This window comes from Trichogramma pretiosum, unplaced genomic scaffold (genome assembly GCF_000599845.2).
Source record: "Trichogramma pretiosum strain Unisexual culture from Peru unplaced genomic scaffold, Tpre_2.0 scaffold17, whole genome shotgun sequence".
Lineage (NCBI taxonomy): Eukaryota > Metazoa > Arthropoda > Insecta > Hymenoptera > Trichogrammatidae > Trichogramma > Trichogramma pretiosum.
The window spans coordinates 1752983-1778756 of NW_019641225.1; the positions used below are offsets into that span (position 1 = coordinate 1752983).

At 42.0% G+C, this 25774-nt stretch overlaps 5 protein-coding genes across 8 annotated transcripts; 1 reads left to right on the plus strand and 4 right to left on the minus strand.

The window, feature by feature from the left end:
• Positions 1–11363: 11363 nt before the first annotated feature.
• LOC106649243 (zinc finger protein 596-like) lies at positions 11364–12782 on the minus strand. Its single transcript, XM_014366547.1, has 3 exons — positions 12695–12782; positions 12505–12619; positions 11364–12420 (listed from the first exon to the last, which is right to left on the minus strand). Exons 1-3 carry the CDS (start codon positions 12727–12729, stop codon positions 11512–11514), a joined length of 1059 nt encoding a protein of 352 aa, XP_014222033.1. The 5' UTR covers positions 12730–12782; the 3' UTR covers positions 11364–11511.
• An 803-nt stretch (positions 12783–13585) lies between these two features.
• LOC106649196 (oocyte zinc finger protein XlCOF26-like) lies at positions 13586–17032 on the minus strand. 4 transcript variants are annotated; one of them, XM_023458226.1, is made up of 7 exons: positions 16733–17032; positions 16528–16642; positions 15891–16443; positions 15183–15806; positions 14573–14713; positions 14383–14497; positions 13586–14301 (listed from the first exon to the last, which is right to left on the minus strand). In XM_023458226.1, exons 1-4 carry the CDS (start codon positions 16765–16767, stop codon positions 15373–15375), a joined length of 1137 nt encoding a protein of 378 aa, XP_023313994.1. In that variant the 5' UTR covers positions 16768–17032; the 3' UTR covers positions 13586–14301; positions 14383–14497; positions 14573–14713; positions 15183–15372. The 4 variants fall into 4 exon arrangements, with proteins under 4 accessions (XP_023313994.1, XP_023313993.1, XP_023313992.1 ...); XM_023458225.1 differs by having other exon boundaries at positions 15187–16443; positions 16733–17027; XM_023458224.1 differs by having other exon boundaries at positions 15183–16443; positions 16733–17027.
• On the minus strand, positions 13981–14604 carry LOC106649197 (transcription initiation factor IIB-like). Its single transcript, XM_023458160.1, has 3 exons — positions 14573–14604; positions 14383–14497; positions 13981–14301 (listed from the first exon to the last, which is right to left on the minus strand). Exons 1-3 carry the CDS (start codon positions 14602–14604, stop codon positions 13981–13983), a joined length of 468 nt encoding a protein of 155 aa, XP_023313928.1.
• A 752-nt stretch (positions 17033–17784) lies between the features above and the next one.
• LOC106649088 (ankyrin repeat domain-containing protein 50-like) lies at positions 17785–20424 on the plus strand. The gene has a single exon (XM_014366359.1). The coding sequence runs from the start codon at positions 17785–17787 to the stop codon at positions 20422–20424; it is 2640 nt and encodes an 879-aa protein (XP_014221845.1).
• Positions 20425–20832: 408 nt separating this feature from the next.
• LOC106649089 lies at positions 20833–23565 on the minus strand. Its single transcript, XM_014366361.2, has 4 exons — positions 22993–23565; positions 21441–21714; positions 21094–21369; positions 20833–21014 (listed from the first exon to the last, which is right to left on the minus strand). Exons 1-4 carry the CDS (start codon positions 23239–23241, stop codon positions 20875–20877), a joined length of 939 nt encoding a protein of 312 aa, XP_014221847.1. The 5' UTR covers positions 23242–23565; the 3' UTR covers positions 20833–20874.
• Between the last annotated feature and the right edge of the window lie 2209 nt (positions 23566–25774).

Here is a 25774-nt window from a genome sequence, read left to right on the forward strand (position 1 = left end):
GTTATATCGAATGAAAAACTACATCCGTTCGACGCGCGTATATACCGTATGAAGGAAACCGCACTTAATGAAGAAAATAATCCGAAGAAGAATGCCGAATTCCCGATTTGTAATGAAGTTTGTAACCGATTTTGTCATCGCTCGCAAATCGACACTAAGCCGCAAACGAGTTATGATGTATAATATATATTTCAAAAACCACACGATCCATCGCTGCACCGGCTGTGCACTGATATACTGTAGCTCTCTCACGATTCGTTTGAAACCAGCCGAAAGTTTATTCGCGTACATGTTTTATATACACATATCGTTATCAACGAGTCTGCGGTGCGCGATCCACATATCGCGGAGGAAGAAATTTATATGCATCATACCCACGATATGTAGTACGTGTATGTATATTGCCGTACGCGATATATAAGCTCTATTTGGAATGCAGGAAGCAAGAGATATAAATGCATTAGCTTACAATAAAGACAATGCCCCGCGCAGGTGAAAGCGTTTATAATGCACACGAGCACAACATGTTGTTGTTGCTGTAGCCGGTGTTGTTATTGTTGCTCGCGGCTATACGTGCCCGTATGCGGGACACCGAGCTATTTATCGAACGAATCGATGAAGGTGGGTTCAAAGTGGCGACGCATAATTCGAGCTTTCGCACGAGGATTTTCAGGGTATGCATCGACGATCGCTCGATGGGTATTTCGAGTTTCGTGACTCTATTTATTAGCTATTAGAAAATGTTGATACGATTAATTAAAACACGAAAATTTAGTTTCAAACCATCTTTAGTCTTATACAATTAATTTCACTGTGTCACTTGCAGATTTACACATTTTAAGGTTCTCGCCATCTAGTGGTAGAAGCCGAAAGTCGTATCATCGTGTTCGAAGAGGTTGAAAAATAGTCTGAATTATTTGGAAAAATAAAATTGTAATTTTCAGATTATTTAATATTATTTAACCCGATAGTTACAGAAAAATTGTAAAAAAACCAGTCAATTAATGGCAATGTATTTCAAAAAACATTTTGAATCGCAATTTTTTGGGCAATTAAAATCCATATGATTTAAATTAAATGTATAGAGTTATTTTAAAATTTTAGAAGAATAAATTCAATATAAACTATGTTCATTTCCTTTTAGTTTTTCATTGACTCTACTTCTCATGTAAAACGGGAAATACACTGAATTTGTACATTTGTATTCAATAACATCATTAAGCATGCTTGTGCTAATAACGATAGAATCTAGTAACGACGGATTTGTTGCCGAACAAGACATTGAATTTCAAAGAACTGCTTAGAAAATGCGTTCAAAATTTTTCCTAACCTTGCTTTTTCTTATAAAATGATCTTTACTATATTACTTACAGATTTACAGACACAGGTAACTAGCCATCTAGTGATTGTAACTGGTATTAGTAAAGATTGAATTTTCCTGAATTCTTTGATAAATCAAAGTAAAAAAAGCAGGATTGAAATGTTAATTTTTAATCAAAATATTTATAATTGAGAATCGAATCAAATTTTTTTGTTAATTTATGCATTTTCATGCATTTTTTGTCCGAATTTTCAACTGTAACTGATCAAAAAGTGAACGAAAGTGCAATCATACATTCCTTTTATTCAAATGAAAACAGTAATAATAATTCTATACCCAAATTAATTCGATTAAAAATTCACATTTTAATTCTTATTTATCTTTGGCGTTGACTGTTACTCAAAAAATGTATGAGAATTCAATCGCGACTGAAGCCAGCATCCACCGCTAGGTGGCGAACACCCATTATCTGTAAATCTGCAAGTGGCAAAGTCAAGACCACTGTATAAGCCAAAGCAAGATTATCCTCTCTTAAAATAATGATAAGTTAAAAAAGTATACATATCGTTTCGTGGTGAATGAAACTGTACATTTTCAGCATCCTTAACTAATTGACTTTTTGTCGCGCTCGTGCACCACGACTCATTCCCCAACGACTGTATATAAATGTAAATCGGTTCGATCACTCGTACGAACGATCGAAACTCGGCACCTGGTACACTACATACGTATATGTGCGCTATAATACGTGTTTGCGATCACGCGCTCGGCATGACTGCACGAGGTTCGTGTACACACACAAGTTTATATATATCTGGAGCGCAATGAGAGAGCAAGAGAGCATCAGCAGGTAGACACATGTACAACGTAGTATATTGCCACGATTCTCTCAACTTTTGTACGTGCACGCGGATATGTATAATCCTAATAAGACTAATTTTACTGCCATGTACATCGAGCTGCGGTGATACATATATTTTCTCGCATTATATCTAGCTGACTAGGCACAAGGATCTCTTTCTCTGCCGTGATTATAACAGTTTCGAGGCAATTTTCCACTGTGCATCGAGCCGCTAGAGGAAGTTTTTAAAAGTATAAACGAAGTTTTATTTGCATGATAATGGGTAAAGGGAGCTAGTAAAAAAAAATAACAACGAGCCACGAGAGGATAAGTTTTACTAATGACTCCAATCGCACCTGCACATATCGCGACTAATGAGATTTGTTTTTTCTTTTCTTGCCTCGCGCGCGAGGATTGCAAAGCGAAACAATGGATAGCGAAATTTGTAAGCCGCGTGAATTTTCTCACGATACGAATCGAGAATGCGAGGCGTTACGAAACTCATCTTTCTCTCTCTTTCTCGAACGAACTTGCGGAGCAATGTTAAGGTGAAGGTTTGGCACTAACTGCAGACAATACAATGCAGTACACACTACGCTCTTGGCTCGTTGCAGAAGAGCCATTCACTTGTAATATAATGTCTGGAAAGATTATTTAACGGAGAGTTTAAATCCTTCGCGTAGCTCCTTTTCGGATTTACACGTGTATATATGTAGGAGTTTTCGTTATTACTATATTGACTTTCGAGGCTGATGGGCCGTAAAATATCACTGTAACAGAGCCGCGTTAAAAAGTAATTAAAGCGCAAATTGCTCGTTTCACGGATACGTAGCTCCTGTGTTTTTCAGGAGAGGATCCGTGTTTCTTCACCATTTTGATTGAAAAGCTACGCCACGAGTGTAGCTTCCTTACGTACAGACACGAATCGTATACAAGAAACAGCTGATTATGCTTTTGATGATTTATCGTTCGTGCAGTTAATTATTCTCTCTATCTCTCTCTCTTTACATAGAGAAAATCTACGTAAATTATTTATACACTCCTCTTTTCGACAACATTACGTTTGTGTGCATTATAAACTCGCTTCGACTTGGACGACGGGCCGCGCGCAGACCGCAGATCGAATGGAAAATATAAAAGAGCGAGGAGTACGGAAGGAAAAAAAAATCATTGAAAATAAGAAACCGGCATACTTCGAAACGTACACACACACACATACACTTACACACCGAAATATAACGGTAAGAGCCCCACTAGCAGCTAAATACGTATGGCGCGCGTATAACTCGCGAAAAATACAAATGAAGTGTACAAGAAAAAAGAAAAGAAGAAACGAGCTTAACAACGTGTGCAGAAATCTCGTAAACGCGCGAAATATAATTATATTTTCTACCTATCGTAATCAACCGAAGCAGAATGAGAGAAAAAGAGTTAAAGTGAGTGAGAGAGGGAGGGAGTCAATAACCTTTGCGGAACACGCGCGACACATGAGTATACAAGACGGTAGTTGACAATCACCGATCTCGGATGCGAGGTGAAAAGAAGAAGAAGTAAGCAAGCAGAGTAAGAAAATAAAAGAAGAAGATAAATTCGAAAGTTCACAAAAAAAAAAAAATTGGCCGCACGATGACGCAGTCCTGAGAGAGAGAGAGAGAGAGAGAGAGAGAAAAAGAGAAAGAGAGGACGATACCGGCGGCCCTCAGGACACACGCTATAATCGTGTATATATAATATATAAATGTAGGCCACGCCGCGCGGAGATTATTTGGGGAAACTCCGCCGAACCGGCCGCGCCATCCGGCTCTGGGTCAGCGGAGTATCGCCTTGTACATACACATTACACACTCGCGTACACGAAAAATAAACTTTTAGTGGGCCATATACTCTCACTCGCTGGCTCGATCGAGTGGGCAGTGACGACGACGCGAAGTACACGATCGCGGCTACCGGTCTTACACCTCTTTTATCTTCGTTTTTTTTTTTTTTTGGCGAACGATCGCCGGATACATCACACACACACACGCTCATCACTGCCTCGAGATTCTAATTTTTTATCATCTCGCGCGAATTATCATAATTACGACGACTAACGCGTGCAGGTGTCTGCGCCGTGGTTTCTATTATTATGTATAACGTGCCAAACACGCGTTTATAATACTTATTACAATGGCATACGCGAAACGCCTTTCATCTCTCGTCTCTCTATGTACGCTTTCTTTCGCAGCTCGCGCTGCTGCGTGCGATTATTATATTAACACACACACACACACACACACACACACACACACACACACACACACACGTACGTATTGTACTTTCATTATTATATGCTCGCACCGCGCGTATGCTCCGATTAAAAGTGGCGTTAAGAGATCCGCGCGCGCGCGCGAGATGAGATAAGGAAAGAGAAAAGTCGAGACTCGAAAATTCGCGCGACCGTAATTTCGACGCCGTAAGGATGTATCACCGAACCAGGAATTAATATTGGCGATTTCTTGGAGAGAGAGAGATCGCGGAGTGGGCCGAGCGCGCGCGTGATCACGGAAACGCGGATCGCGGTTATAAAGCTAAGATACGTGTATATAAGCATCGTTGTCGGGGTTAATTGGCCCGGTGCAATTTAATATTTATTACAATATTATAAAGTCATAAATTCGCGGCGTTCGACGTTGATGTCGACGACCGACATGAATCCTGCGGCTAAATTGACGCGATACTTAATTCTGTATCGACGTTATAGCGTATGCGACAGATTATAATAACCGCGCCGCACTTACTTACCTATATAATATCCGATACAACAATCATTTCTTCCCGACTCGTTCGCGAATGGAACAGTGTCGACGATTAGCTGTAGGAAAAAAAAACTCGCACTCGTCGATCGAAAAAAAAGTAAAATAACTCGACGTCAACGTCTCTTGTCAAACACACGCACTCAACTCGGGGTTAATGTGCAGTAGCAGATATGACGACGACACACATCAACGACGACGGCGGCTGCGGCATGTGCACGAGTGCGGCACACACATGTATATCATGGAAAAAAAAGTATCTATATACACTACTGCTCCTGCTGCTTCGATCCTCGATGCGCAAAAATTCTCGATGTATCTATCTATATCCTATGTATGTACACTAGTATACGAATGCGAAAAACGCGTGATACGCGCGACGGACGATACGAGACTGGCGAGACGGACCCGTGGTGGTAATGTAACTCGGGGGGGCCCGGTAGATCGGCGTCAGAAGCAGCAGCGGCGGCGGTTCTCTCTAACAGTGTGTGTGTGTGTGTGTGTGTTTATGTGTGTGTGTGTCGCTCGACAAGACTCCACGCCGGGAAAAAGAGAGAGAGAGAGAGAGAGAGAAGGTTCTCTCTTCCGCGGCGCAGCGAGCCTCGCAAAAGGCGCGTATACACACACACACTTATAGAGCCCAGCAGAGAGTGTATAAATGTGTGTGTGTATAATACCGATCTGGGTTACCCGGCCATCCGTCCCGCGTGTCTTAACGCCACTGCTGCTGCTGCTGCTCGTGCTGTTGCTCTGTTGCTGCTGCTGGTGAGCTTGACTCTCGTGTATATTAACCGGCGCACTGGCCACTCCGAGAGACTCCACTACTACTACTACTATCGACGAGGAAAGGATCGAAACGATGGAATTCATAAGTATAACGCCGCGGCTCGATGACACGATCGCCGACAAACGCGTAACGACGATCGTCATCTCCTGTGGTGGCTCTCCTTGCGTGGCACGTGGACGATCCCGTATTTATTATATGCGCGCGAAGATGACGGATGCGTGATTATAATTATTTCGGGACGTAAGTTTGCGTTTGAGATTTATTTGATTGCATCACCCGTGTCAAAAGTTAATTGGTTGGCGCCCGCGCGGCTGTTTACACGTTCGTGCGAGATCGCGACGACGAAGAAAAAAAAAGAAGTAATAATTGCCAATTACGCGCGAGATTTTATCCAAGTTAATTTTTCAGATATATACGAAAATAATTTATGGCTCGATGAAAAAACTCGAGCGTCGAATTTATGTAACGCGCCGCTGATTAATGAGGAATCGAGATAAATCGACGTTAAAAAAAAAAAAAAAAAAAAAAAAAAAAAAAAAAACAGAAGCCATTTTTATAACTCATTTTCCAAATCCAATACGCGCGCACGTGCGCTCGACGATAATCACGCTACGTGTACGTACAAATTCTAGGCTAATGCTTAGTGGGTACTGCAACGACTACTATCGCACGCGGCCAAAGAAAGTGAATTAACTATATCGGCGCTGAATTAAAGAGAAAAAAAACAACAGCAAAGATTTAGCGCGCTCGAGCCGTCGATTCGATTCCCTTTTCACTCGCGTGGCCGCTCGCCGCGCGCGTTATCTGTTCGATAAAATCGACCTTCGCTCGACAAAAAATGGGGAAAAACTTGCGGGCTTGCGGGATTGATGAAATAGTTATAGAATACAGGCAGTATAGCGACCCAGCAGCCGCACTTCGGTGAAAGGAGGCTCTTTTTGCGCGTTGACGCGCGCGCGCAAAATTTACATCCGCGTTAGGTATATGCCGCAGCGGCAGCAGCACCTCTCGCGAAAACTTAAAAAGGAATCGGCCGGTATGGTTATAACGCGTTCTTTTTTGTGCTGGTGGTGGTGTAAGCCGAGAGATGATTTATTCATGATTCGGATCTGGAACACTATGAGAGGATCGACATGCGATGATGGCCCTGAATGTGTATGCATAACGGAAAATAATATTTAGCGCGACGATTTTGTATGCACGAAATTCATGAAGTACGGGTAGTACAAAAAAGAGAGATTAAGTTTAGATTCAAGTGTGAAGTACAGAAAAAATATTTCCACTGATTGTTCAGAGGCACATCTACACTTGTCGCATGCGTAGCGTTTGCACTTACCCTGATAGGAATGTCCAATATTTCAGGGCAATTTTTGGTCGAAGAATAAAGTTTCCGGGACTCTAGAAGGGACATTAGAATTTAGAATTAGAATTAGAATTAGAATTTGGATTTTTTACTTCAACACATTTTTAATAGTTGATATAGTTCTAAATTACCACGCCTACATAGCTATATTACATTTAAAATAACCACGAATCTGGAAATAATATTTACGTTTTACGTTTCACAGTGTGTCTTTATTGTGGAGCACGGCAAGGTATCATTCGTTTACATGAAACTTGTACACGGGCATTTCTGTACTCAAGTAAAATGTGTCCAATATTTGTACACATATAAACTTTTTTTAAATTCAAAAAATTACGATTACGATTATTTTTAAAAATTTTTTGAATTTCGAGCAATACGTGTTTGGACTTCTACAATTTTAAGCAATACGTGTTTTGACTTATACAATTATTCTGACTTTGCCACTCGCAGATTTACGGGAATAAAGTTACTTGCCATCTAGCGGCAAAAGATTGATGTAATATTATCGTATTTTCAGTGAAAACTGGTCTAAATTGGTCATTTTAGATAATTTAAAATGCACTCAATCACTATAACATAATTGTAACAGAAAAATTCATTGAAAGCAGACTAATTAACGCTAATGCGAATTTAAAAAAAAATCTCAAAATGTCACATTTTTCATTCACTGGACCATTATTAACGTTGAGCGTTTCTACCAGGTTACACACACATATCAATAAACTAGCCTAGCTCGCGTGGTATAGACGCTGCTGCACTGACGTACGTTTTTTCTACTCCCGCCTGTATTATCTCTCTTCACGCCTTTTAACTCCACTGCGCGGCTGTATAATATAAAGAAAATAAAAGAGTCGGAAGAAAAACACGCTTGCGCACATACACACACGAGCCGAAGCGGGATAATCTTTTCATAAACTAGACCAAGACCCATTGAAAGTTGGCAAATTAGTTTTTCGAACTTTTACTGCTGAGCACTGCGCGTATACGTACATGACCAATGTCCGCAAATGAAAAGATTTATTCTGCGCACGTATACACCGGCCGAAGTGTATATACGTACGATATTGGCGAGTTTATGGTCGCACACACACACATACTCACACACACACTTAAAGTACTATTTTGCAAATACTACGTCTGTACACACGTAACGAGATATAATACGCGTGAATTTTAACGTTAACGGCTTGAACGGAAAAAAGTATAAATAAATTAACGGCGAGTTATTTATTTATTTTTTTTTTTTTTTTGCTCTCTAGAGAGGCGAAAGTTGTCACCGACGCGCGCGCGCCGGGTGATAACTCATTAACGAACCACACAAAGACATCTCAATAATGCGGTCATTAAAACTAAGCGGGAAAATCGGCACGTACGCACACTTACACGTATACGCGAGAGGAAAATCGTCATTACCTCGGCTCGACGACGACAACGTTTGTTTTGGAAAATATACGAGTGTGTGTGTGTGTGTAACTGCGAAAGTGTTGCGTGGAACAGTTAGATCGTAATATAGGTGGAAGCGATACACACGCGCGCTGCGGAGACTTTAATGAATGGCAAAAAGATCCGCGCGATCTGTTAAACTGTATTACGAGTTACATTATGCCGGCGCTCGCGACTTTTGTTCGTATATAATGTACAAGAAACATCGGCTCGAGATTTGAAATATGGTCGCACTGCTTCCGTGGCGACATTGATAAATATATCTCTCGTTGACAATGCAGCCATTCGTCATATGTATATGCGAAAACATACGTATGCGAATTTTAAAATACGTAATTTTTTCGTTTAGCAATTACAAATCTGCATCTGTATGGTGAAGTCTGTGTACGCATATATATTTTTTTCATACTTGGAACGTGCGTAACGGTAAATAAAATCGATGATTTTGCGCACATCGTGTTGGAGCATATATGCAAGTCACCTAACTTCTGCTTGTTGCAACGAAACCCGTGGTTTTTCGCTTGTACAGCATGATGATAATATAATATCGTAGGTGGTCGCGCTGATAGGCAAACCTGCGGGTACCAATAAGGATTTACCGATGTATATAGTGCAGCCGATTTTTTCCCTATAGCCATCCATGTATTATCGATCACTCGGTCAATTCAGAAAAAGTGACCAAAAATGGATCTTTTAAAAAAAAAAAAGATCGGTATCACATGTCTCGTATACAGAGCGACAAACTTATTTGTATCGATCGAACATATCCGAATGCAAAAAAAAAAAAACGATGACAACGACGCGAGGACGTGTGTGTGCGCGAGCGCGAACGTGCAAGGGCCCCGTTATGTTAATGCCAAGCTTTTGGCTAACCGTAACGGTTGACTTGGCCCTGCTGCCTGCTGCTGCTGCTATTTTTCATCGTCTCCTGCGCGCGTAATATGACACGATTTTTCGCCTCTTTACCTTACTTTTTTTTCTCCTCCTTTCCATCCTTCGCTCGTTCATTATATTTTATTTTTACACTGATCAATTTTCATCGTATATGTATATCGAGCCTGTTTTTTTTTTATTATTATTATGACGCATCGGCCGTGTGTAATTGCAATTTTATGTCCCACACACACACATATATACCAATGCGTCGCTCGATCGATGTGACAGCTCTACTTGGCAACGAAACTATAATATGCGGTCCGCGATATGCGACGAGTAGCGTATCGAGCGCAGCGTATCTGTTTCCGAAGCATAAGGTCCCATATACTATATTGCAATATGTATAACTGCCAGAGAGTGATAATAATTATCGAAAATATTTAACCTTTTTTTGTTTTCTCCTCGCAGACGGCATTATTATATGCAGAGTCGTGTCGCGAGGACTCGATTTTGTACATGCGTGAAATTTCTCACAATCGTATAATGAATTTTTTTTTTTTCATTTCTGGGAGGCCCAAATCAGTGAAAGTTAATTCATCGACGCTATTTGCTTAGAGATGTCGTTTTAACGGGAGTATGTTTGTCCGTACAAATATCGATCTCGGTGACACATATACCTCGAATTTATCGATTCGATTGCTCCTATACAGAGACGTATATAAAATTGCTTCTTGAATTGAGCTGTATCCCGTCGACTCTCCAGACAACTTACAACTTTTTTTTTCACGAAAGCGCGATAAAAATGTATAAATACGCGACTTACGGTACATTTAAAATACTATCTCCTATTGCGCATAATGAACGATTCATATGTGTGGCTATTGAAGATGCTCAGCAGCAGCAACAACAACATGCATTAAACAGAGTGGTCAATGCCTCATTGTGCATGAGCTTGAATGCACTGCACTCGAGAAAATTAAGCCCTCGCTCGTGTACCGAGCGCGAGAGAGATGAACATTAACGAGGTATTCGGAACTCGTGTTTCTGTGAAAATGTTCATCTTTTTTTTTTTTTTTGTTTCTTTATTTCGATTTTTAATTGCGAAAGACAAAAAATAAACACGCACGCGTACAAGACTGTCTTTATAATTGGGAAGATGTGTCCGCGGCCACAATTGGAGCCGTTTTCACCTGAATTTACGAGGCGACGACAAGCAGCGCGACAATTCGAAAGTCCCCGCGGCGGATCCGAAATGGAATTCCAAAATAACATACGCAACACACGGAGGAGTCCCGAACATAACGTCCACCAGAATCATAGTAGGTCACCGGTCATGTATACTATACTACACAGGGGGGCTCGAAGGACGGAAGGGAGGGGGCCGACTACAACCTTCACGAACGCTTTCGTGTATATTTATACGAATACAACAAAAACGACCTTGACCGCGAACTTGAACGTGCGTATGGAGTGCCGGTTATATTTACGCACGTAAGGACATATTTTTTTTTTTATTAACACGTGTGTGCCGGTGAGTATATATTCGGTGTTTTTTTTTCGAGAGTTAAAGATTCTTATTTTTTTTCTCGCTCGTCGCTCTCTTTTTTTTATTTTCTTAATTGAGAGAGAGGATGACACGCTCACCGAGAGATCGTCGCGTTTCTGGAACTGGAATTTTTTGCGCTGGGGACTGGAGCGAAATGATAGCGATAAAGGAATTCAGCGATGCGTATCTTCTTTATATAAAAAAAATATATAAAGCGATGTCGTAGAGCGAAATCAATTGTCTTGGGAGCACAGGTCAAAAGATGAAAAATTTCGCCATTTTTAAAAAGTAAAATGAAAGAGACTTAACAATTTAATGAAATATTTATATCAATTCAAAATTAGCTAAGCCAATAATTTTTCTTCAGTACAAAATGTGTTGATTATTTTTTAAAATTAAAAATTTTTTTGTACTTCGTGAGTTAAAATAACGGAAATACATCGTAATATTATAATGGATAAAAAGTATGTATCTTCTGGATTAACAGACTGGATCGTCATACGAGATTTTTGGAAAAATCAAACAATGATTTTATCGATTTATTTGGCCTTTCTGTGTGAATGATGTGATGTGATGTGGGTACTGAGACTACTTTTGTGAGTAAAGGACTTTCCGCATGTATCACATGTATGAGTCTTTTTCTTGTGCACTGAATCTATGTGAACATTGAGAATATCTTTTCTGACGAATGTCTTTCCGCATACGTCACACGCTGGTTTGACACCTTTATGCGTTGCATCGACGTGGCGTTTAATACTTCTCTTCGACGCAAATTTCTTACCGCATACGTTACATGCTGGTTCGACGCCTTTATGCGTTGCATCGACGTGTTGTTTGAGTTGACTCTTAAACGAAAATTTCTTACCACATAAGTCACATTCATGAGTGATTTCTCTATGGACTCTATCGACGTGTTGTTTTAAAATTATCTTCCGCGAGAACTTCTTTTCGCACAAATCACATTTGTGTCTGATTTTACCATGAACCGAAGCAATGTGTCTTGTCATATCATTCTTTCGTGTGAATGTGTTTCCGCATGTCTCACATGTATGAGTCTTTTTCTTGTGCACTGCATCTATATGACGTTTGATAGAATACTTTCGCCCGAATGCTTTCCCACACGTGTCGCAATTATGCGTGATGTCACTGATATCCGTACTGGAACGTACTTTGCGTTTGTGTCCTATGTTGCAATCTTTTGTGACATTTCTTTCTTGACTGTGCTCACCCAGTTCATAGTTGAAATTCATACATTTTTCTGCTTCATCGACAATAAACTCTTTTTTTACTGCCCCCAAAGTTTCTACTTTGACAAGGGTTTTATCTTCAATTTTCTCGGCTGCTAAAATATTCCAGGTAGGCTTTACGTCTTGGCATTCCAATACAATCTGCATATCGTCATCAAGTTCAGTTTCTTGATTTTTGTCACATTTTTCAAGCTTACAAGTCTGCAATAGAATCAAAGTTAGGGTTAAGTTTTTATCAAAAGTATTTACCTTATCAACATTAAAGAAAATAATATCCGCCCTTACTTGATTTTTCAGCAGGAATGTGGAAATTTGAATATTTTCATGGTCGGGTATCTTGCCAATTGCATCACGATCATCATGTTCTCTTAGCGAAACGTCAACGGGCTCTAGTTTTATTCTTTAATTAATCAGATAAAATCAGGCGTAATTATTTGATTATTGCATTCTTTAATTCTCATTAAATGAAAATTACCTTATGGCAGAGTTAAATAATCGACTTGCTTCCATCTTTGATACTTCAAATTCGGTTAACGATTGATACTTCGTACATGATATTTATCGAGAAACTAACTAGCTTGAATTCAATGTAATAATATTTATATTATTTGACTAATGTCAACTTATGTAAGTTATCAAATTTTATTTGAGTCAGATCTACTACTAAATAATAAATATTCTCCAATTTGAGTTTGGACATTGCTTAGAAATCGCAAAGTGTAATTTTTATGAATCGACAATTGTGGATGAGTAAAAATTAGTTAGTTACGTAAATAATTTAAATGAAAAAACGACTTACTTAATTTTAAAAATAAAAGTAACAGTTTGATTACGTTAAATTTTTGTACAAAAAGTTACTTATTTTTATACAAATAAAGTAACAAGTTACTTGTTGTTTTTTATTATAATTATTTGCGTTAACAACTATAGGAATAGCTCGTATGTTTGGAATTAAATTAAATTATAGCAGGTTATAATATAAATAGAAGCCTTGGAAAATTTGAATAGATGTAATCTTTGTACTTGGTAAAAAATGAGCTTTGAGCACGCAAAGCGACATTTATCACACTGTGTATGAGAGTGACTTTTCTCTGACAACATTTTTTAAAGATTCATTCAATAATCTTTATATAAATGAAGAATAGGTCAATAAATAAAGTATATTATTAAGATTTCACAACCATTCATAAGTACTGATATTACAAAATTAAGGTTTACCAACAACTTATTCGGTACTACCCTAAAATTGACTATAAAAATGGTTAAAACATTCTGAACGTTAAATGCAGTAACATTGATACTTTTTCCTTTTCATTTCTTAACGAATTTCCTTCGCCCCGATGGCAATCGATCCATCGGCGTCGTGAACTCGAAATCTTGCGGGAATAATTGAGCCGCATGCGGAAGCATAAGCTGATAGATGCATCTAATAGTTCTTTTGGAAACTCCTGTGACATGGTAAATTTCTGTGTCAATTTCTGACGGGCTTGTCTTTTTATACGCAGATGCCTGGCAAACTATGTATATAGCTGCCGCCGTTATTGATATGGGTGATCGTCCAACAAAGTCTCCTACATCTTCGGCCTGTCTTGCAATCATCGTAGCTGCACGCAGTAAAGAATCGGGCAAGCCCAATTGCGTACAAACTCTCGGCACGAAATCTTCCGCTCGGAAAGTTTGAACTTTGATTTTGAGTTCAGATTCGATGAATTTGAAGCATTGCCCAATTTCTGTTACATTCGTTCCGCTGACCACGCTCATTTACCTGTACGTACGAGGAACTCTTTCTTGTCTACAAGCGATGTACAAACAAGTCGATGCAATTGCATGACTTTCATACTTGTTTGAAATCGAGCGTTTGAGCGTTTGATTTTCGTGTAGTGTCGTGAACAGGTCGTTAGCTCTGACTATTGTATTTTCGGGAAGTTGGATGCGATCTGCCATTGCTCTTATACCTCGTGAAGCAGCGACATCGTTCTGATGATTTGCAAGTCCGAGGCCATCTTGGCGAGTGCATGCATTTTTCTGGTCGTCATCGAGTTCGATTTCTTGATTTTCGTTGCATGTTTGCAGATTGATGTTCTGTAACAAAATTCATGATACGTTTGAATTTTGTAAAAATGTTTACTGTATCAATGGGAAGAAATTATTAACTCTTATTACTTGATCTTTCAGCGAAAATTTTGGACATTGAATATTTTCATGGTCGGATATCTTATCAATTACATCACGATAGTCATTTTCATTAAGCGATACGTAAACAGGATCTTGTTGCGTTCTTTAATCAATCAGATAATATTAAGTATTATTGTATTATGTTTAAATGATGTTATCCTCGTGAAAAGATAATTACCTCAAGACGGAGTTAAATAAACTTGCTGCCATCTTTATAATTCGGTTAAAGATTTATCTTTTATTCGCGATGTTCCACGCACAACTAACTAACTTGAGTTTAATTTAATAATATATTTATAAATGATATGACCGATGAAACCTGAAAAATAATTAATGATCATAAACTATTGAAAACATTTACTGCTCATTACGTCTGACATCAATAATGTTATATTTCTATAAATAACATGATATGTGGCGAAAATAAAATTAACGATTATAAATAAAAAATTTTCAAAAATGATTTTATCGACACGCAGAAGCTCGTAAGAGTAATCGTGTACAAGTACATTTGATGCTTTTTGAGAGTTGTAAATTCATATTTTTTTCGTTGCTCTCTTCTTCGAGTCGAGAGGATCAAAATCATACCGATAGAAGAATTCGTAAATGCATAACATTATTCGCACTTTCAATGAGTGTCACGAAGTAAAATTGATTGATTTTAAGACAAATGAAGTTGCGGGGCACAAGGAAGAGATACGAATGATTGATTCACGATTTATGTGAAAACCAATACAAAAAACAAAAAATTAAATATGATATGTGCATTGATTCATCATAAGTATTACCTACGATTTTTTCAATGAAAAATTTACTGAATATTTCTATAAATTCAATGTTGTTCATGCGTGAGTTATAACAAAATCAAAAAAATTCGAATTATCATATTGAATTAAATTTCTTCAGTTAATCTTGTTGATGAACAGACTAGATCGTCAAGAGAGGCTTTTGAAAGAATAAAACATTGATTTTATACATTCATTTGGTTGAACGGTGCGCCATATCAATGTGAGCTTTCAGATTTTTTTTGTATCTGAATGTTTTTCCACAGATTCGGCATGTATGGATGATTCCATTATGGATCGAAGCGATGTGAATTTTAAGATTATCCTTTCTTGCGAATGTTTTTCCACATACGTCACACGCTAGTTTGACACCTTTGTGCGTTGCATCGACGTGGCGTTTGAGACTACTCTTCGTCGAACATTTCATACCGCAAACGTCACACGCTCGTTTGACGCCTTTATGCGTTGCATCGACGTGGCGTTTGAGACTACTCTTCGTCGAACATTTCATACCGCAAACGTCACACGCTCGTTTGACGCCTTTATGCGTTGCATCGATGTGGGGTTTGAGTTGACTCTTTGTTGTAAATTTCTTACCGCATACGTCACATTCATGTCTGATTTTATCATGAACCGAATCAATGTGTTTTTTGATATCACTCTTCCACGAGAACGTCTTTTCGCACAAATCACATTTATGTCTGATTTTACCATGAACCGAATCAATGTGTTTTTTGATATCACTCTTCCACGAGAACGTCTTTTCGCACAAATCACATGTATGTCTGATTTTACCATGAATCGATTCAATGTGTTTTTTCATATCACTCTTTTGTATGAATGTGTTTCCGCATGTTTCACATGTATGAGTCTTTTTCTTGTGCACTGCATCTATATGACGTTTGAGATCATACTTTCGCCCGAATGTTTTCCCACACGTGTCGCAATTATGCGTGATGTCACTGATAACCGTACTGGAACGTACTTTGCGTTTGTGTCCTATGTTGCAATCTGTTGTGACATTCCTTTCTTGACTTTGCTCACCCAGTTCATAGTTGAAATTCATACATTTTTCTGCTTCATCGACAATAAACTCTTTTTTTACTGCCCCCAAAGTTTCTACTTTGACGGGGGTTTTATCTTCAATTTTCCCGGCTGCTAAAATATTCCAGGTAGGCTTTACGTCTTGGCATTCCAATACAATCTGCATATCGTCATCAAGTTTAGTTTCTTGATTTTCGTCAAATTTTTCAAGCTTACAAGTCTGCAATAGAATCAAAGTTAGGTTGAAGTTTTTGTCAAAAATATTTACCTTATTAACATTAAAAAAACTAATATCCGCCCTTACTTGATTTTTCAGCAGGAATGTGGAAATTTGAATATTTTCATGGTCGGGTATCTTGCCAATTGCATCACAATCATCATATTCTCTTTGTGAAACGTCAACGGGCTCTTGTTTTATTCTTTAATCAATCAGATAAAATTAAGTGTAAGTATATGATTAAATTATTATTTGATTATTGCATCTTTTAGAATCGTAAAATGAAAATTACCTTAACACAGAATTAAATAAACCACTCGCTGCCATCGTTATTACTCGAAAATCAGTTAGTCATTGATATTTCACATCAGATTTACTGGTTTGAATTTAATTTTATTATATTTACATACTGTCAACAATGTAAATTAAGCGAAGTTATCATCATGTATTATTAAACATTGATCTTCTGCCAAATAAATAATGGCTATTTTTCTACTAATAGCTGGGCATTTTAATCTTCAAATCTTATACGAGATATTCGAGAATTTGATCAAGAAACAACGATTTAATTGATTTTTCAAATTAATGTAATTGGTTAATTACGCTAAATTTTTTAGTACACATTAACTCGTTGTTTTGTATTAAAACTATATGTATGCTCAACTAGGAATAGCTCCGTTTGTTATCAAATCAAGTGAAAATATAGCTGGTTCAATTGCAAGAAGTATTAATGCGTTAATTTATCATCATACTTTATGTTGAATCGTACTCAATAGATGAATCTTCTCAATAGATGAAGGTAAGCCTGCAGTATAGCTTCCTAACTTACAGCACTGTAGAAGAGTCGACAACAGAGCAAGAGTGTCGCGTCAACTGTTTTCTTTTTCGCATTCAATTCATTCTATATTTTTTTTCTATTCATAAATAATATAGGAAATCGAGTACACACAGTATAAATAACTGTGATTAATTAATACCAAACCAACTTTTACCCTAAATTTGCAGAATTAAAATTGGAAAAATAATTCAATAAAACAAATCGTTTAAATAATAACTCGCATCGTCAAATTTGGTGAATATTATCTGTCTATTCTCGCGTCATCGTCTCGTCTATTTTCAATCGGTACAACAACAATAATCGACCGCGCGCGATTCGTCTTGCCCTCGAATCAAATAATCTATTTACACTCTGTGTACACACACACGCAAAATACCGGTAATAACCGAGCTACGCAAGCTCGCACAGTTACCGTTGGCCCGCCTCGCAGCGAGTGTAAATATAGACAACGATCGCCAGAGAGAAGAAGAAGAACATCAACGTCGTCAACGAAAAAAATCAACGTCATGTCGCTCGAGCGCTTGAAGGAGCTGTACCAGAGGCTGATCGCCATTCAGCACACCGGCGAGCCGGTGGAGCTCGCCGCCGATCTAAATCGCGAGGAGATACGCGCCAACGTCAACTGGATCCTGTATCGAGCGGTGCTCCATCGCAACATCAAGGTGGTCAATCAGCTGTGCCAGCTGGGCATCACGAACGTGGGAGGAGCCGGACCCGGCGTGACGGACGCGAGGACGGCCATACATCGCGCCGCTCGCCAGGGTCAGTGGGACATGGCTCGCGCTCTGTTCGGCGTCTACGACTCAACGAATTATAAGGATCCGCGCACGGACTTGACTCACCTGCACGTGGCCTGCATGACGGCCAGTCTGAAGCACGTCTGGCAGTACCTGGACCAGAAGGACTGCGACCTGAACGCCAAGTGTAAGGATTACTACGAGGAGGCCTACCCGCTGAATTTGGCCGTCTACTACTATCTGAGGGCCTGCGAGGAGAGCGAGCGGGCGATACTCGAGGCGGCTTGGAAGGGCCTCCAGCCGCCCGTCGAGGACGTCACCGAGAATCCGCTGGCGACGATCGAGGTGCTGCTCAAGGCCGGGGCCAACGCCAATCAGCCGAATCGCGACCAGACCAGTTTGCTGACGAGGGCCATCCGGGCGAATCGCGGCGAGCTCGTCGCGCTGCTGCTCCGCTACAAGGCCGACCCGAATCATCGGGACGCCGAGACGGGCCGCTGGCCCCTGGACGAGGCGCTCGGCCTCAACGACCGCCAGGCGATCGCGCACATCATGGCGCAGCCGCGCGACGTCAATCATCTGCGCGCCCAGGAGCGCCGCGATCTGCTGCCCGCGGTGCACGAGTACGCGGAGCTCACCGCCGAACGGCTGAGCCTCGGCACGTACCAGGCGCTGGTCGGCTGCGACGAGGACAGCCTGCCGCGCGTCCTCGAGAGGCTCTTCTCCACCAATCTCGAGGTCATGCGGGAGTTCTACGGCAAGATGCTGCAGTACGGCGCGGACCCGAACTCTCTGTGCGCCCAGGGCCGCATGCCGAGGCTGGACAAGCCCGCGACCACGAGGATCGTCGAGGCGCTGCTGCGCGCCGGCGCCAAGGCCACCAACTGCGATCCCCAGGGCAGGACACCGCTGAGGCGGACGATCGCCTACAATTACTACAGCCTCGTGGAGAAGCTGCTGCTGTGGGACGGCCTGGTGGACCAGGAGAGCCGCGACGGTGTGACGCCGCTGGAGGAGGCCGTGAGGTGCCTCGACACCGAGGCGGTGGAGCTGCTGGTGCTGCACGGCGCCAGCGCGATGAGCCTGAACGCGGACAAGAGGAGGCGAGCGATGGTCACCACAGCCGTCCGGGAGAACAGAGTCGAGCTGATCGGGCATCTGATCGAGCACGGCTTCGAGGCCAGCGCGCCCGACCACCACGGCAGGACGCTGCTCGACGAGGCGATGATCTACGACAGGCCGCGACTTCTGAGCATGCTGCTGGACAAGGGACACAGGCCGAGATTCGAGGACGACTGCTCGCGGAATCCACTGGTCGTGGCGGTGCGCCACCAGTACAAGGAGATCGCGCGCCTACTGCTCGAGAAGGCCGGCGCCGACGCCAAGATACTGAACAAGCCCGAGCTGCGCCACCTGCTGACGAGGCTCGTGGCCAACGACGAGCTCGAGCTGCTGGAGCTGTTGATCAAGGCCGGCGCGAGTACCGACGCCAAGGACCAGTACGACGCGACGCTGCTGCACAAGGCCGTGCAGCTGAAGAAGCCCGAGGCCATCGGGCTGCTGCTGCGCAACAGGGCCGATCCGAATCTGCGCTGCGTCATCGCGGACTACAGGACGCCGCTGCTACAGGCCGTGGTGGACAGGGACGCGGCGATCGTCAAGCGGCTCCTGGACGAGGCCGACAAGATGGGTTTCATCGTGAACATGAAGAGGAGGGACATGGACGACAAGGTGGCGATCGAGCGCGCCGTCGAGAACTTCGACCTGGCGACGCTGCGGGTGCTGCTCGATCACGGCGCCGAGATCGAGACCTTCAACTCGCCGGACAATCGCGAGATACTGACGCTGCTGATCGAGCGCAATCAGCTGGACATCCTGCGTACGCTGATCCTAGCCGGAGTCGATCCCAACGTGCAGAGCCTGCGCTCGAACTCGCTGCAGCACGAGGCCGTGGCCAAGGTCAGGCCCGACATACTCGAGTGGCTGCTGGCCGAGGGCGGGGCCCTGCCCAGTCTGCCCAACGGCATCGGTGTGCCGCCGCTGCATCTGGCCTGCCAGACCAATCAGACGGAGCTCGCTCTGATACTGCTGCGCCACGGCGCCGACACCACGGGCCTGTCCGTGCGCGACGATCCCTACGATCGGGTCGTCCTCCACCAGCTGATCAAGGACAAGAACGCCGAGGTGATCGAGGCCCTGCTCAAGGAGGGCGTTAATCCGAACGAGCCCACGTCGCTGCTGCACGTGGCACTGGGCATGGGCGATCTCGAGGAGATCGTCGAGGTGCTGCTGCAGAACGGCGCCGATCCCAGGCAGCCCGAGCCCGGCACGGGACTGCTGCCGCGCGATAGAGCCGAGAGGCTCAACAGAACCAAGGCCAAGAAGTGGCTGGACGAGATGCTCCAGTGAGAGGACGACTTTCGCGAGAAAAATATATACGTGCGAGATTCGTACGATTGACTTGCAGCTCGGTGCATCCGAATTTTTTATATAATTAATATTAAGGACGTATTCGACATGAAAACTATGTGATCGATGTATCGATTTTTTTATTATGTAATTGATATTCTTATTGTTTCAGTCAATATTGTAAACGGTAGTTTTGTAAATTTAATCATTATATAGTACAAAAAATCAATTGATTTTTTTTTTGATCTACACTAAACGAAGCGACACTTATGTATGTTTATTTACAAGCTAATAAAAAAATCTCATCCATACGACATCTCGTAATTAAAAGGTAGAAAAATAATTAATCTTTAAAAACAGAACCTAACGCTAATACAATCTCAATTATCATCACACTTTTTCGATATTCATAATGTAACGGAGCTCCTACGATGTGTGTGCCTGTTGGAATCACCGCCTCTGCTTGTTGTAATTTTGAAAGTAATAATAGAACGGATTGTAGAAGTTGTGGGGATAGTGGCCGGCGCCGTAGCCGCCCTGTGGCGAGGCCACGTCGTTTCGGTGATCCCAGGCGTCCTCGGGTCCGTAGGCTGCGAAAAAAAAGTAGATCGCGTGATAATTTTTGTCGTTGTTCTGTCACAGAGCGAAAGAAAAGAAGCTCTTAGTTACCTGGATAATCTACCGGTGGATATTCGGCTGAATTGTGACCCCAGAAATGATGATGATAGGGCTGCTGGGCTATTTTGCAGACTTTCAGGTGGGACAGTACCGAGGGCAGCAGCAGAGAGCCGAGCACCAGCAGCTTCTTGATGAAGTGCACGCCGAAGAATATCGGCAAGAGGATCAGTTTTAATTTCAGCAGATTCAGCAGGATCAGAATCGGCAGGATGATGCTCTTCTTTTTTTTGTGAAACAGACGATTTTTGCCGTCGGCCGTGAACGTCACTGAAAGAACAGTACATCTATTAAAAATCAAGCAAAGCATAAGTAAAAACGATGAACGAACGAATAATCACCGTCGAAAGTCCGGGCTCTCTGCATCTGGCCGAGCTCCTCCTCGTCCAGCACCATGATGCCGCTCGAACCGAGACTCCTGGCGCCTTGCGGCTGCTCCACGGTGTACACGAGCGCTCGCCTGGTCAGCAGCTCCTCGGCGGACTCGCGCAAAAAGTACATGGTATCGGACATGAGGCTGGGCTTCTTCGAGCGCGGCAACGGGGGAAGGAAGCGTTCGCCGCTCGCCGCCGACGCCGGCAGCTTGATGATCTTCAACGGGCCGTACACGTATTCCTGGGAGGGATTGAAAAAACGAATAATTATTTATTTCAAGTTGGCGTGCGCGCTTCATTAAAGTTGCCTTTTGGTACGATAAAGCCGCTGCATTCATTGGGAATCGGGGTCGTGATTGATTTATTAGGATTGTTTCGAACAAAACCTTGTATCTAATAAGTAGAACATTTCAGCTCTGTATCACAGATGGGTTTTAACATTTATTTTTTGTAGCTTCTTTTTCAAAAAAAGGACCGGTTTTATTGTTCGATACCGTTTCTAAAATTATTTACTTTTTATTTAAAAATATTTACGATTTTTACTGTCGAAAAGAAACGACTGAAAAAGGAAAATGATGAGAGACACAAATAATTTTTAAAACCATTTATCACTATTTTTTAGAGGTTTCAGAAACTTGTAAAAAAAACACATTAAATGTAGGTCTTGGAAAAACGGTGATATAGAATCATAAAAATTCTAAAATATGTCATACGTATTCTAGAATTTTTTCGTACTTTTTATTTTTTCTCTAAACTTGTAGTTTTTGTTGTCCTTTTCGAGATGAACAACCCAAAAATTTTTGCAATGACAAAAAAAAATATTTTAAAAATCACAGGATCAAACAAAAAAATACTGGTTTTTTCTAGAATTATGAAGCTACATAAAATTTTCGAAACCAATCAGGGTATCATAGCCAAAGTGATCTGCTTGTAAATATGTTTTATAACTTATCTAAATGAAACGAGATAATAATTTTCTAAGAAAAACCACGAATCACGAGCTTGTTTTCAACGTTTGACATAAAAAGTTCGCTTAAAAGCTCTGCATGTCGGGTTTAAAAAACTAAGTCGTATCAAACGATCCGCGCAGTCGACTAAATCTACGACGACTTATTCTCAATCTCATAATGCGCTAGTTCAGTGCAATTTTACGCGAACCAATTCCTTCGGCGGCCGGCTCTCGTTTCAACGCTCAAAGCGGACAACAAAAATTTACCGACACATATACGTCCGACTGTGCGTTTGACGGTTTGTATATGAGTACGCACGATTGATGCGTTTGCCCCGCAACGATCGCTGATGGATGATCGACCTCTCGCGTACATTAAATGCAGTGTATTATAATTGATGACTTTGACATTAGAGCTCGAGTGACCTAAAACGGCCCTCGACTTGCAGAGTAGAATCGAAACGTAATTGAAAAAAAGGATTCCCATCTCATCGACGATCGTTACGTTAATAATTTCACTCATTCTTTGTCGCGCGCCGTCCGCGTGAACGAAAAAAAAAAAAAAATCACCTTCTCCTTCACGGCATTGTCGATCCACTGCAGAGCCTTGAACTTGCCGCAGCTCATCACGTTCCTGTAAATGGCACAATCACGCCGGCACCTGTTCAGCAGCATCTCCGTCGAGTTGTCCCTCCAGCTGTATTGTCGTTGATTATCGTCGTCGCTTCCGCTGCCCTCGGCAATGACGCCACCGCCACAGTAGCACACCACTACGAAGACGCAAACGACGAGCGATCGCAGTTTTCGCATCGAGATCATTGTTATTTTGATGATTTTTGTGTTTATCTTTTTTCGGTCACTGCGGTGTAGTGTGTTTTAGCGATCGGTATCGATCGGTATCACTCGCGGCACTGGTACTACGACTACTACTAGCCGGCGGATGACCCCCGCGCGCGGGGCACGATTGTACCGTTTCGTTTGCAGGTTAGCAGCGGCATAGCCTCTAACAAAATCCCTCCCCCCGTGACGAATCGTCCCCTAAATTAATCAATTACGATGTACGAGTGTGCTTCGAAGCGTGACCAGCACGATCCAAGGGATAATTCACACAACAACTACGACGACACTGATTACAACTGCTGCTGCTCCTGGGCACTACTACCGACGAAGAGACCGATTTTCGAGGTAAGTCCTTGTGCATGTGTTTCGTGCCCGCGGAAATCGCAGCGCACGCCGTAACCGAGAGAAGCTTTTTGATACTGACAACGGCCGCCAAGTTGCCTAGGCCATTTATATAGGAGAGAGAGAGATACTCTGCACATGTATATTTATGTAGGTCGGTGGGGGTATTCGGCGCGATTAGGTCTCTTACAGCAGCAGCAGCAGGCAAAACTGCAGTGCAACTGTATTGCACTTGTGTGCAGACACAAACATGCATAGAGAAGAGAGAGAGAGAGAGAAGAGGCTGCTACTATACCTATAAGCGAGCCGCGAGCATAGTCTCTCGAGTCCCCATCCTTTCGGGCTCTCTTTCTCTCTCTCATTCGCTCGAGTGTCTATGTGTGTTGTGTGTGATATACATAAACAAGCTAGCGGCTCTCTGCTGCTGCCGCCGGGCCGCCGCCGTCGCCGCTAGTCCTCGAGCTTGTACACGCGCGAGATTATGTACAGCCGCGAGTACAACACACACACTTTGTGTACTCCGCGGAGAAGTTAATTTTCAAGCACTGCGGCGCACTTTTTCACGGGTAAACTTGTCTGCTGCGCCGTATAATACGTGTTGGGAAATTTTGTCGCGTTTAAGGATGTTTTTTTTTATTTCTATGGTCGTGCGAAAGCTTGAATGGAAGCTGCGTGTCATGCAGAAACTCGCTAAGAGTACTTGATCGTTCTATTATACATTAGACGTTAAAAAGGCAATTTACCACTTGGTAAAGCGAATTGAAATGAAATCTTTTTTTTTAATTAAAAGCTTCGCGAAGATTTATGCATGCATCTCGATTCGATAAATTCCTCCCTGTACTTTTAAATTCATTAAAAATTGAAACAAAGATATCCCAGTTCAAAGTTCTCTTTCTTTCCTTCATAATATACCTCTCGCGTATCTGCTTAACCCTATTTAAACAGAAGCCATGTAAGAGGCTCTTCGCGAAAATTCTATCGACGACCTATATGTATGAAAAAAAAAAACACACAGAAGAGTCGACCTTTTCCTTCGGCATCGCTACATATATACAACTGATTTATACATCATCAACACACGATGTGTGCCTCTCGCTTGCTCGCGATTTAGCCGCAGTTCTCGCCGTCTTGCGGCCGTGCGCGCGATCTTCTTTCATACTTTTTTAGGCTCGAAATTCAGATTATAAACTCGACTCGATCTGCGCATTCGTATATAATATGTGTGCATCTCTTCCTCTCTCGATTACACTGCGCCCGTCTCCTAGGCTGCATTAAACGTACATATATATACGAGAGGAAGAGAGACGGCGTGTAGCACCTCTCGCAAGGAATGCTATTCGACGACGACGACGAACTGGGTCGTGCAGTCGTCCATGTGCTCGCGCGTTTACACACACACACACACACACGAGAGTTAACCATGAGTAAATTCGAGGTTATTCAATGCACAGGACTCCTCTCTCTCTCTCTTTACACTTTTGTATTACGAGCAATGACGCGAGAGGCACACGTTTAACGATCGAGTCGAGGCGCGCGTATATATGCGACGCCTAGAAGTATGCGCCGCTGGAAAATGAGATGAGACGCTATCGCTATGCATGTGCGTACTATTAAATAGGTATATATACGCATATTATAATGTGTGTCATGCCGAGAGTTTCGAATTCGGGCTTTAGGAGGCGAAAAAATTTTCGGACGGACGGGGCCTCGAGATGTCACACGCGTATACTGCCAAACATTTTATCAAACGTAAATAGATATCTTTTTAAACGATCGAGAGGATAAACAAAGTTTCACTCTAATGTGCGCCGCCGTCGTCGCCACTCGAATATAAATATAAAATGAAAATCAATACGCACGAGATAAACTTTTACGAACGTGTGCAAACACACGAGTGTATAATATAACGACACGCATAAGTGCAAGCCGCGTGGGTAAATAGCGATGAGAAAAGGCAAATATTGAGGTGTCGGCTTAGGCGCGCGCGCGAGTCATCGAGTGGCGTGTGTTTGTCGCACTCGAGTACTTGCACGTATATAATGACAATAATTTAAATCGACTCTTTTTACGGATTTTGCGATTTTCAATGTTACTCCGATTTTTAAACGATTACCCCATTAGATGTGGAACGCGTTTAACGTGTACTTTTTTGACCAGCGTGTATAATATC

Excerpts from the sequence above, each read along its gene's own strand:
- LOC106649243 (XM_014366547.1), bottom strand. The coding sequence starts at position 12,729 with ATGGAAGCAAGTCGATTATTTAACTCTGCCATAAG. Across the intron at positions 12,620-12,694 it reads TTATTTAACTCTGCCATAAG|AATAAAACTAGAGCCCGTTG; the intron begins GTAATTTTCATT and ends GATTAATTAAAG. Across the intron at positions 12,421-12,504 it reads CATTCCTGCTGAAAAATCAA|ACTTGTAAGCTTGAAAAATG; the intron begins GTAAGGGCGGAT and ends ATTCTATTGCAG.
- LOC106649197 (XM_023458160.1), bottom strand. The coding sequence starts at position 14,604 with ATGGCAGCAAGTTTATTTAACTCCGTCTTGAG. Across the intron at positions 14,498-14,572 it reads TTATTTAACTCCGTCTTGAG|AACGCAACAAGATCCTGTTT; the intron begins GTAATTATCTTT and ends GATTGATTAAAG. Across the intron at positions 14,302-14,382 it reads AATTTTCGCTGAAAGATCAA|AACATCAATCTGCAAACATG; the intron begins GTAATAAGAGTT and ends ATTTTGTTACAG.
- LOC106649196 (XM_023458225.1), bottom strand. The coding sequence starts at position 16,767 with ATGGCAGCGAGTGGTTTATTTAATTCTGTGTTAAG. Across the intron at positions 16,643-16,732 it reads TTATTTAATTCTGTGTTAAG|AATAAAACAAGAGCCCGTTG; the intron begins GTAATTTTCATT and ends GATTGATTAAAG. Across the intron at positions 16,444-16,527 it reads CATTCCTGCTGAAAAATCAA|ACTTGTAAGCTTGAAAAATT; the intron begins GTAAGGGCGGAT and ends ATTCTATTGCAG.
- LOC106649088 (XM_014366359.1), top strand. The coding sequence starts at position 17,785 with ATGTCGCTCGAGCGCTTGAAGGAGCTGTACCAGAGGCTGATCGCCATT.
- LOC106649089 (XM_014366361.2), bottom strand. The coding sequence starts at position 23,241 with ATGATCTCGATGCGAAAACTGCGATCGCTCGTCGTTTGCGTCTTCGTA. Across the intron at positions 21,715-22,992 it reads ACAATGCCGTGAAGGAGAAG|GAATACGTGTACGGCCCGTT; the intron begins GTGATTTTTTTT and ends AATCCCTCCCAG. Across the intron at positions 21,015-21,093 it reads TCCACCGGTAGATTATCCAG|CCTACGGACCCGAGGACGCC; the intron begins GTAACTAAGAGC and ends TTTTTTTCGCAG.